General features: G+C 38.2%; 1 protein-coding gene and 1 long non-coding RNA gene across 2 annotated transcripts in view; one reads left to right on the top strand and one right to left on the bottom strand.

Moving 5' to 3' along the window:
- The window catches only part of LOC310726928, an 83,058-nt gene that overhangs the window by 43,660 nt on the left and 26,898 nt on the right, over window positions 1-12,500 (bottom strand). The gene's annotated exons all lie outside the window — the stretch shown is intronic.
- foxq1a (forkhead box Q1a) lies at window positions 6,355-8,002 on the top strand. Its single transcript, XM_083540778.1, has one exon. It carries the CDS (start codon window positions 6,530-6,532, stop codon window positions 7,481-7,483), a length of 954 nt encoding a protein of 317 aa, XP_083396904.1. The 5' UTR covers window positions 6,355-6,529; the 3' UTR covers window positions 7,484-8,002.

Below are 12,500 nucleotides of genomic sequence, written 5' to 3'. Positions count from 1 at the left end.
AAGCTTCGAGTCAACACACGGCTCTCGTTCAAAACATTGACTTCACCTGAGCTTGGGGTGTCATCAGCGGTGAAAACAGATTAGCCCTGCTGAGCCGTGCTTTCATTACACCACACACACACACACACACACACACACACACACACACACACACACACCTTGAAAAAGAACATGGTGGACCCTCAGAGTGGCAGCCAAGCGCTTTCGTCAGTGATTAATATCCTGCTCATATTTCCCTCTGTGATAACACACGAGATCTTCAAAATAAAGAGCTAATGGCGAACACAGGCGATTAGCCTCGCGTAAGAATGCCGTCAGTCAGAAGACAGGAATGCAGACGTCGCTGCTACACGAGTGCGAGATAGCAACAGTGTGTGAAAAGAAATGCGAGGTTGGTGCTATCAGAAAGGTCACAACCGTTTCACAATTAGGGTGCGAAGCGTTCGTGCAGGTTTTCTCCAAGGCATGACCAGGAACAACCCCCGGATCACGAACGCACACTTCCTGCCTACTGACATTGTGTCGTACAAAAGCCTCGAGCTGGGTTTCCACACAGGCCTCGTCGTTTTCTACTTCTATACACGATCACTAAGCCGGGCATCGAAACATCTGCTTTTAAAACCTGCTGAATCACAACACAATAAAGACACTTGAAACAAAAAACATTTACACGGTTCAACAAATAACGTCTCGTCAACACCATTCTTCACAATAAATACACGTAGGATTTTCAATCCTTTTTAAACAGTGTTTTTAGAGACACAACACGTGACTCAAATTTTCATGTACATATTTTATTTTGCTTTTTGAATTGATGATTCATGTATTACACAACTTTTGCGAACGATCCACGATTCGTTTTTATAAATGATACACTTATTTTCATGTGACTGATTATTACATTTTTATTCATTTTATTTTTTTTTTTATATCTTATTCATTTATTTCCAAGCACTGAAACACTTTTAATTTTCTGCATTCTAACATGTGATTCATGATTTTACAAATGTTGCAATCATTTTCATGTGATTTTCTTTATATCATTTATAAAAAAATGTTTTATAAATGATAGCAGTTTTTATAGAAAAGAAAAAAATTATTTATTTTCAATTGTAATTTATTAATTTAATTGACATACCGAATACTAATATATGATTTTATTTTAAACAAACAAATATATATATAATTAATTAGGCTTTAAATCTCATGTGATTCTTTATTAAATATATTATTCATGTATTTTCACTTTGTTATATGATAAATATATATATATATATATATATATATATATATATATATATATATATAAATTATTGAAATAAATTAATAAACGTGTTTTTTTGTACCCTATAATGTATTAAAAAAAAATGTTATTAAATAAATAATATTATATTATATATTTTTTTAATTCAATTTACATATTTGTTTATTTATTTGTTTATTTGTAATAAATAGTGGTGCTGTACCCTAATTATTATTATTATTATTATTATTATTATTATTATTATTATTATTATTATTATTATTATTATTATTATTATTACTATTATTATATTTATTTATTTATTTATTTATTTATTTATTTATTTATTTATTTATTTTAAAATAATCATTTCACATTAGTGAATTTCATTCCTTCGTTTTTTTTCCTGGCATGATTTCTTTATTTTTCCATGGTTCTCACAATGTCACGTGACTTTTTTTTTTGTAGTCACTTTCAGGTTGAAAGTTGAAATGCACAAACCATACAGTACATTGTTGGTGCGTTGTTGTTTACATACTAAAATTTAGAGAGAAAAAAAACTTGCATGGAGCAGAATCACGTGGAAATGAAATGTGCGTGATTCGGTTACAGAGTTACAAAAGGTGACTGTTCGGGTTAAGGGCCCAGGTTACCATCCATACAGCTTCCTTTTGTGTGAAATCAAAAACAAAATCCGACCCGCATGCCCTCACTTGTTCAAATTTGTCTGAATCTCTTATGACATCAGGTTACACACTCGAGATTGAGCCAGCGATTAAAGCCACTCGATACATTCCCGTTTCATCCCTGCTCTTCTTCTGTGAAGATTGATTTGCTCCTCATTTCGAAAAAGTGCACAAAAACCATCTGGCTGAGAGACAATGGCGTGACAGCGTGTGATTAGCACTTTACCACGTTCGCCGTCTTTCAGAAGCTCGAGAATGTCATCGATGGCAAAACGCATGTTATTACTCCATACACTTGTGTCAGACGTTGCTATGATATATCACAGTCATGCCAGGGCACGCTCACTCCCTCGCACTGATTTCAGACGCAGACTTAACGCTACATTTATCTGCTTTTATTTGTTTTTGGTTTTCTTGGAATGCTCTTCATACAAACAGTTATAATTACTGTCAGTTACTGTCACTGTCTTTATTTCAGTATCTGAAACTGGAAAGATAAATCATCATTAATTATCTGTCATTTCATCCAACTGTGGATTAAAATTCTAATTCAAACCATCGAACTGGATCCAAATGTGAGTCTTTACTTTCAGAGATTTTTAGTGTTCATGTGCACAACCTTTTTCTGTGTCGCTTTTAATGAAGAAATGGGGCACGCTGAAACCCTTAAAGGAAGAAGTGGAAGAAGAAAAATAAAAACAGAAAAAAAGAAGAAGAAAATCAAGAGGGACAAGAAGTTAGAGGCAGAGAAACAAAAGACTGAAAGAAAGAAAGAAAGAAAGAAAGAAAGAAAGAAAGAAAGAAAGAAAGAAAGAAAGAAAGAAAGAAAGAAAGAAAGAAAGAAAGAAAGAAAGAAAGAAAGAAAGAAAGAAAGAAAGAAAGAATCCATTTCTGAGTGATGGGATATAAACAAATATATAATATAAACAATGAGATGAACTTCCTGTGGAACGTGTGAAAAATGTTTTAGGTCCATTGCTTCCTTAAAATAATTCTTCTTTGAAACCCTCTGCCATAAGGAAACATTATTGATAACGCAAACTGTTCTGCACTGAAAGTCATCAAAAGGACAAGAAAGGGGAATCCTTTCCACAAACACTCTTCCCCTATACACTCTGTCCCTATACACTCTTCCCCTATACACTCTTCCCCTATACACTCTGTCCCTATACACTCTTCCCCTATACACTCTTCCCCTATACACTTCTTTCCATAAACACTCTTCTCCTATACACTCGTCCCCGATACACTCTTCCCCTGTACACTACTTTCCATAAACACTCTTCTCCTGTACAATCTTCTCCTATACACTCTTCCCCTATACACTCCTTTCCATAAACACTCTTCTCCTATACACTCGTCCCCGATACACTCTTCCCCTGTACACTACTTTCCATAAACACTCTTCTCCTGTACAATCTTCTCCTATACACTCTTCCCCTATACACTCCTTTCCATAAACACTCTTCTCCTATACACTCGTCCCCGATACACTCTTCCCCTGTACACTCCTTTCCATAAACACTCTTCTCCTGTACAATCTTCTCCTATACACTCTTCCCCTATATACTCCTTTCCATAAACACTCTGTCCCTATACACTCTTTCCCTATACACTCCTTTCCATAAACACTCTTTTCCTATACACTTTTCCCCTATACACTCTTCCCCTATACACTCCTTTCCATAAACACTCTTCTCCTATACACTCGTCCCCGATACACTCTTCCCCTGTACACTCCTTTCCATAAACACTCTTCTCCTGTACAATCTTCTCCTATACACTCTTCCCCTATATACTCCTTTCCATAAACACTCTGTCCCTATACACTCTTTCCCTATACACTCCTTTCCATAAACACTCTTTTCCTATACACTTTTCCCCTATACACTCTTCCCCTATACACTCCTTTCCATAAACACTCTTCCCCAATACACTCTGTCCAAATAATCTCTTTCCCCTATACACTCCTTTCCATAAACACTCTTCCCCTATACACTCTTCACCTATACACTCTTCCCCTATACACTCTGTCCCTATACACTCTTACCCTCTATATCCTTTTCCCCTTTACACTCTGTCCCTATACACTCTTCCCCTATACACTCTTCCCCTATACACCCCTTTCCATAAACACTCTTCTCCTATACACTCTTCCCCTATACACTCTTCCCCTATACACTCCTTTCCATAAACACTATTCCCCTATACACTCTTCCCCTATACACTCTTCCCCTACACACTCCTTTCCATAAACACTCTTCTCCTATACACTCTTCCCCTATACACTCTTCCCCTATACACTCCTTTCCATAAACACTCTTCTCCTATACACTCTTCCCCTATACACTCTTCCCCTATACACTCCTTTCCATAAACACTCTTCCCCTATACACTCTTCCCCTATACACTCTGTCCCTTTACACTCTTCACCTATACACTCATCCCTCTAAACACTTCTTTCCATATAAACTTTTCCCCTATACACTTCTTTTCCTATACACTCTTCTCCTATGCACTCTGTCCCTATACAATCCTTTTCCTATACACTCTTCTCCTATACACTCTTCCCCTATACACTCTTCCCCTATACACTCCTTTCCATAAACACTCTTCCCCTATACACTCTTCCCCTATACACTCTTCCCCCACACACTCCTTTCCATAAACACTCTTCTCCTATACACTCTTCCCCTATACACTCTTCCCCTATACACTCCTTTCCATAAACACTCTTCTCCTATACACTCTTCCCCTATACACTCTTCCCCTATACACTCCTTTCCATAAACACTCTTCCCCTATACACTCTTCCCCTATACACTCTGTCCCTTTACACTCTTCACCTATACACTCATCCCTCTAAACACTTCTTTCCATATAAACTTTTCCCCTATACACTTCTTTTCCTATACACTCTTCTCCTATGCACTCTGTCCCTATACAATCCTTTTCCTATACACTCTTCTCCTATACACTCTGTCCCTATACACTCATTTCCCTATACACTCTTCTCCTATACACTCTTCCCCTAAACACTCCTTTCCATATACACTCTTCACTTTTCCTTCCAAATACACTTTTCTTAAGACACTTCTTCATTATACATCCATCCCTATACATTCTTCACAATACCCTATTTACATCTATAGACTTTTCCTAATACACTTTTTCCCATCCCCTCTTCCCTAAAAACTCTTCCCTGAAGATTCTTCTCTATTACAAATTTCTCTATACACGTTTCCTTATACACTCTACTTCCCTATACACCTTTCTTCAAACACTTTCTTTAGAAATGTCCAGAGCTCAATGTGAAACTCTCTCTAGGACAATCCAGTTTATATGCTTATGGTTCTTGCATTAAAGGACAACCAAGAATAGATCTAATTCAACCTTCTTCTCCAAAATGTGTAGCTGCACTAATACTCTCGCAAGAAAAAAAAAATTCTGTTTTTCATCAGTTGTGGTAAACCCAGCTTCAGCCGAGCCCAACGTCAAATGTTTAACTGATTACACTGTTCTGAAATACATACACAAATCCTGAGAATGGTAATAAATAAATCAAGGAACGCACAAGGATTCAAGATCGAATGAAGTTGCAACGACTTACAAGGAAGATTCTCAAGAAAATCTTCATCCATTGATTCTATTTTTAAATACTCATTCCTCAGAATAATAACTCGAGATTTCTTGTGGAACAGTAGCACCCTATGAAATACCGTTCATTCCTCGTCAACGCCTCTGTGCATATTTGCTGAAGAAATCACTGGGACGCACTGGGACATATTCTTCTGAAACCTGTCAGGTCCATCCGTTATTGACACAAGATCTGCCTATGCCTTTCAAAAGGTGTAATTTAAGCCTGAAAACACATACACGCTCTTACACACACACACACAACCTGCATGGTGACCTCCACACCTTCTATGCACGTTATTTAGAGCATATCTCCAGTCAGTAGTCATAAATAATTTCGACAAGCCAATAATCTTTACAGGCTGGTTATATAAACCTGTTTGAAATTTTTGCCGTAAAAAACACACACACACACACACACACACACACACACACACACACACACACACACACACACACACACACACACACACACACGTGCCATAAAAGTATGTCTGGTTAGTGTACGCCACCTGCTTGTGTTCCATGAAATTCCTTCTCTGTTAAGGTGAGATCACAGGTAAATCAGGTGATGCATCTTTCAAACCAAAGCCTGCAAGAAACATAATTTCTAATGCAGAAAAGTATGAAGTGGGTGCATTTTTTCTTCTCGTGTGTTTTCATTCTTTTGTTTTATTGAAATTAACATTTAATTTATTGCCTTTTTCCTCTCGTGAGTCAGGTTGAATCAAGCTCGAGGCTCCGCCTCCGTAGGCAGGTCTCGAGGTGTCTCGAGCTCTATATTAGACAGCTCTCTTTCATATATAACATGTTCTCGCACTTGTGCAGGTAGACCTTCAGAAGCTCTTACAAGTTGGAGAATTGTTGAATCTTTCAAAAAAAGACTAAGACACCTCTTTTTGGGTTTTGGTGAACACCCGGGATTTTGATTCTTCTTCTTCTTCTGAGAGCAGGACTTGCGATCATGAAGCTGGAGGTGTTCTGCGGCGCGCATCACCACGCCAAAGCGCCGGAGATGTGCAGCGACGCGGAGACCAGCGTGCCGTCCCCGCTCTCCGGAGAAGACGAGCTGGGCTCGGACGGCGACTGCGCGGCGCACAGCCCGTGCGCACCTGTCGCGTCCTCCTCTTCCTCTTCCTCCTCCTCATCCTCCGCAGCCACCGCCGCCGCAGCGCGCATCGAGGGCAAAGACAAGGGCAAGCCGTACACGCGCAGACCCAAGCCGCCGTATTCGTACATCGCGCTGATCGCCATGGCCATCCGCGACTCCACCTCGGGCCGCCTGACCCTCGCCGAGATCAACGACTACCTCATGCGCAAGTTCCCGTTCTTCCGCGGCGCATACACGGGCTGGCGCAACTCGGTGCGCCACAACCTGTCGCTGAACGACTGCTTCCTGAAGGTGCTGCGCGACCCCTCGCGTCCCTGGGGCAAGGACAACTACTGGATGCTGAACCCGCATAGCGAGTACACGTTCGCCGACGGCGTGTTCCGGAGACGCAGAAAGCGCATCGGCAAGTTAAAGGCGGGCCGCGAGCACGACGAGGACGCAGGACGGCCCGCCGCAGACGCGCCTTCGACGACGTCCAAGTTCACGAGCTCGTTCGCCATTGACAGCATCCTGAGCCGCCCGTTCCGTAGGAGGGAGCAGCCGGAGCCGTGCGCGCCGGAGGACTTTGGTGCGCCCGCGGCGCCGTTCCACGCTCTGGTTGGCGGCGTGCACGCGCTCCGCGCCTACGGCATGATGGGGGTCGCGTTGGATGACTTTACCGCCGGGCTGCGGCATGAAAGAGACTTTCCCGGGGCTCCCCTCGGCTCAGAGCGCTTTACGCTCCCAAGGGCCACACCAGCCACCATGCGCGTCTCCACCAAAGCCGAAGCCTTCCATCCGTTTCAGATTGACTACTTATTATCCTAATGGCGCGCCGGGACAATGGCTCATATTGCACTTTAGACATACTACTTAATGTTTATGGACCCGTTTTAAACAAAATACATTTCATCACGAAGTGGACTTGCTATAAAAATGCACAAATGCAGGGAATTGATTTTCTCCTTGGCAGTAAATACTGTTGTATAATAATGTTATATCTTGTATTTATGATGTGCTGTTGGTCAGTTTTTTTTTCTTCTCTTGTGTGTTTTTGCTGCAATCGGGATTTGACCTGAGATGAAATATCACTTTGCTTGTTTTGTCATCTCTCAAAGCAATGGCACTGACAGCTATGCTGTTTCCTGGGATGTTTTATTTTATTTTATTTTATTTTTTTAGAATTAAAAGGTCAGCTGAAAGGTACAATGAGATGCTCGGCTCTGCCTGTAAACTGGACAGCAATGCTAATGTCTACTGAAAAGAATGCATGCGGATTTTTTTATAATGAGCAATAAAAATTTATTTCTGTAGCAAAGAAAACAAATAAATGTGGCAATTCATTCTTTAATTTTTTTTGTAATTCATGAGACATAGGAAATGATGTGATGGAGTTTTCAAAAATCAACAAAGCAAGGATTGTGTAATTATATAGTGTACACGAAAGCAACAAACAGACTGAAAGGGGGGAAAAGCAAAAATTGTGTGTGAAAGAGAAAGAGAAAGAAAATTACATATTCAAGTAACAGTACTGATCCGCTGTAGCTAAACTAAAAAGACTTTCTAACCCAGTTATCTAACCACACAGAGATCCTCAAGGTTATATATTGTGCCATATCATTTTTTAAGGTCAAGGTTAAAGGTTTGAGCCGCTGTCTGTGGTCCTGAACCCTAAACAGGGTCACAGTCATTAATTCCTATATTTTGCTTTATTTTTTTCACACTTTTACTATCATCAAACTAAGTTTTTTTTGGTAGCGTTACATTTTCAACAATATCATGAAAGCTTTTCAGAACTAACTGAAACCATGTTTAAATCCACCTTGTGTAACCCCAATATGAGGACACACCCCTTCAAGAACCTTCAATTAAAACTCAAGGTTTATTCACCAATTAACCTGAGGGACATCTTGGCTTATTTTGAGGACAGGAATATGTGGACACCTGAGTATTTGGTATATGCTTTAAGAACATCCATTCCATATTCAGTCCCTATTTGCTGTTATAATAACCCCTATTAATCTGAGAAGGGTTTCCACTAGATTTTGTGAAGATTTGTGCCCATTCAGATACAATAGTGTTAGTAAAGTCAGGGGCTGATGTAGATGAGGTGAGGAGGCCTATGGTGCAATCAGCGTTCTATTTTACAACCCAAGGAGAGCATATTTTCATGGCTTTCTGGAACAGGTTTTTGGAAACATTTCATGCTACCACATTCAGAGACGTCCTATACAATTGTGTGCCTCCAACTTCATGGTAACAGTTTTGGGAAAGAACCACATCTGGCTGGAAAAGTCAAGTGTCCCAATACTTATGTTTATATATTGAAGCTGAGAAATCTGATCCGTATCATAAATATGACATCAAAGTTTTTTATTTAGCAGACAGAACAAATCATCTGCCAGTGTCTACAGATATAATCTGTTCTGATATGTAGTTTGGACACACTCCTACAGACACCCTTACAGCAAAGTGCTATAATCATCTGTCAATATTATTTATTACATTATAGTCTAATCATTACACATTTTCACCTGGATGATGTGGTTAGATAATAACTTTTACTATTATGTTGCAAATATAATATTGAAACTCTTCCTCCTGTGAAAAAAAAGTGTGTTTTATAAATTTACCGAATACGATATACGAGGTATGTTTCAGAAGAAATCAGGAGATATTCAACTGACAATATTAAAAAAGAAATATAACACACCAGAATGATGGGCAGATAATAGTTAAACAAACATCAAATACAAGAACTAATGCAACTATTAAATGTTTACAAATTGGAAAACTTAATTATAATTATAGAACATATTTCTTTCATACAAGGTCTAATTTACACAAGCATTTAAATACAAAACATTTTCCAACAAATATAATATTCACCTCAGAAAAAAAAAAAAAAGAGAGAGATCGCTAAACACTCTATTTGGACAAATGTATTGAGACTCCTGACTTTTTCAGCCATATGTGTTTCTGCCCCAAACTGTTACCACAAAGATGAACACACACGTTAATATAACCCTAGATGTTTTTGGCTGCAGTAGCATTCAATTTTCCCTTCACTGGATCTGGGAGACCCAAACCTGATCCAGCATGACAATATACCTGTGCACAAAGAAGTTATGTAAAGGTCTGCTTTACATGGGTTGGTGTGGAAGATCTCCTGCTACAGATCTCTGACCTCAACCTAATTAAACAGGATGAAGGTGAACACTGACTGCACACCAGGACTTCTCACCTCCCCTACATCATTATCTGAATTTACTAACACCCTTGTGAATGAATGAATGAATGAACACAAATCCCCACAAGCACACTTGGAAATCTAGTGGAACATCTTCCCTGAAGAGTGGAGCTTATTATAACAGTAAATGGGGACTAAATGTGGAACGGGATGTTAAAAAATCACTCAATCAATCAATCAATCTATCTATCTATCTATCTATCTATCTATCTATCTATCTATCTATCTATCTATCTATCTATCTATCTATCTGTCTGTCTGTCTGTCTGTCTGTCTGTCTGTCTGTCTGTCTGTCTGTCTGTCTGTCTGTCTGATTAAAAGCATTTATGATTCATGATTTAATACATTATTTGTGTGTAATAATATTAAGTATCTAAAAGTAGTAACTTCAATAGTAAATAATAAAATGTATCTAATTCAATAAAGAAAATCACAAACACCCACGAGGTCCAGGGTTTCTGATAAATTTTTTTGTCTGGATTCAGTGTGAAATTTATTGTATGAAAATAAATTAAAAAAAATTTTAGGGAAAAAAGAACAAAATATACAAGAAGTTTTAGGGGCTGTGTAATCAGACACACCCCTAAACTGATATTTCCTGAAGCACCTACTGATTTGAATACAGCACGCATCAGATACGTTTTTATATATTAACATAGCAGTGTGTCTTGACTCTAAGATATTTTCCTACTCTTTATAAAAAATAAATAAATCTGAGATCCATCAGATTGTAGGAGCACAATTCACTTCACATCACCCCACAGATTATTTGCTGGAATCAGGTCTGAGCTCTGACTTGGTCTTTGGAAATGTGCTTTGGCTCATCACTGTACTGAGAGAGAGGTGAAATTCCTTTTCCATCTTCAGCGTCCTACAGACTCGGAAAGGTTCTGGACTGAAATCGACAGGTATTACTGATTTCCTTCACCTTGAACAAAGCCCCGGGTCTGGCTGAAGAAAAGCAGCTCTAAATTATGATGCTGCCACCACCATGTTTCAGCATAGGTATGATCTTTTTTTTTGCAATGTGCCTTTGTTTTTGCACCAAACATACCTTCAGACCAATTTGCCACATGGTTTTGGGTGATTATTTGGGTGTTTTTAATCTAAGAAATAATTTTTATCTAGCTGCCTTAACCATAAACCAGATATGTGACAAATATTTGATAGATAGTTGGATACACTGGCAGATAGAAAAAGCTAAATATGCTCATTGTGATGTGATAAATATTTTTCAACATGAGACAGAATGTAGTTGATTTGTTGTGATCACAGCTACATCCCAAAATATAATAGACTTTTTTTCATACTTAAATGCAACCAGGTTATTGTAGCTTTATTATTAGTTTTACTCCTGTCTACATTAAAACACCTACACCTTTACAGCAGCACACCTACACCTGTGCATATCAGTGTAGAGCATTCAGCCTATCCGTATGCGATTGGACTATTGGGTTTAAGAAACAACACCACGTGACTGGGTTGGTACAGGTGAGCAACAGGCATAACGGAGAGTCAATGCTGCAGCCTACAGGTAGCAAAGCACAGCGCTATAACAAGTTCAAAGCAAAAAAATATATTTCCCCTAATTGTTAAAAATCCACAAATGATAAATAATTCAATAATTACATCCCTCGCTCTTACAGTTTTGGGAAAGAAAAACGTGATTAAAAACGTAATAAGTGATGCCAATAATTTTTTATTTATTTATAAATATCAAATAAATAAATAAATAACCTTGGGCAAGTATATATATTTATTTAATTTAATTTAATTACATTTAATTTTATATATATATATATATATATATTTATTTATTTATTTATTTATTTATTTTTTTTTTTTTTTTTTTTTTTCAAACCAAATATCACACAGGTCGTTTTATTCCTTTTGCTTCATTAAGAAGGTTTAATTTTCTACATGTTGCAGACCACGCCTACTTATGTGTCATATCAATTAATTCATATTGGTTAAAGTGTTCCAGGATATCTGAACTCCGGTGCAAAATATAAAATCAATAGTTATATATAGTTGTTATTATTATTATAGTTATTATCAATAGTTTCCAATCAGTCAACACAACGTAATTCGCTTGAAATGTGCCAGAAATGCTAGTAATTTACCTAATTCTATCTATCTATCTATCTATCTATCTATCTATCTATCTATCTATCTATCTATCTATCTATCTATCTATCTATCTATCTATCTATCTATCTATCTATCTATCTATCTATCTATCTATCTGTCTGAATGTCTGGCTGGATGTCTGGCTGTCTGTCTGACTGAATGTCTGTCTGACTGAATGTCTGTCTGTCTGTCTGTCTGAATGTCTGTCTGAATGTCTGTCTGTCTGTCTGTCTGTCTGTCTGTCTGTCTGTCTGTCTGTCTGTCTGAATGTCTGTCTGTCTGTCTGTCTGTCTGAATGTCTGTCTGCATGTCTGTCTGTCTGTCTGTCTGTCTGTCTGTCTGTCTGCCCAATCTATTCAGCATTACAGCCTAAATGTGAGCACCGATTCTTATAATTAAGTCTTCAATCAGTCAACAGAAGGTAATTTAGGAATTAGGTATACGGGCCGGAAGTGGCTCGTTCCA

This window comes from Silurus aristotelis, assembly GCF_946808225.1.
Source record: "Silurus aristotelis genome assembly, chromosome: 5".
Classification (NCBI taxonomy): domain Eukaryota; kingdom Metazoa; phylum Chordata; class Actinopteri; order Siluriformes; family Siluridae; genus Silurus; species Silurus aristotelis.
The sequence above is the reverse complement of the archived record's forward strand: the minus strand, read 5'-3'. Positions and strand labels throughout refer to the sequence as shown.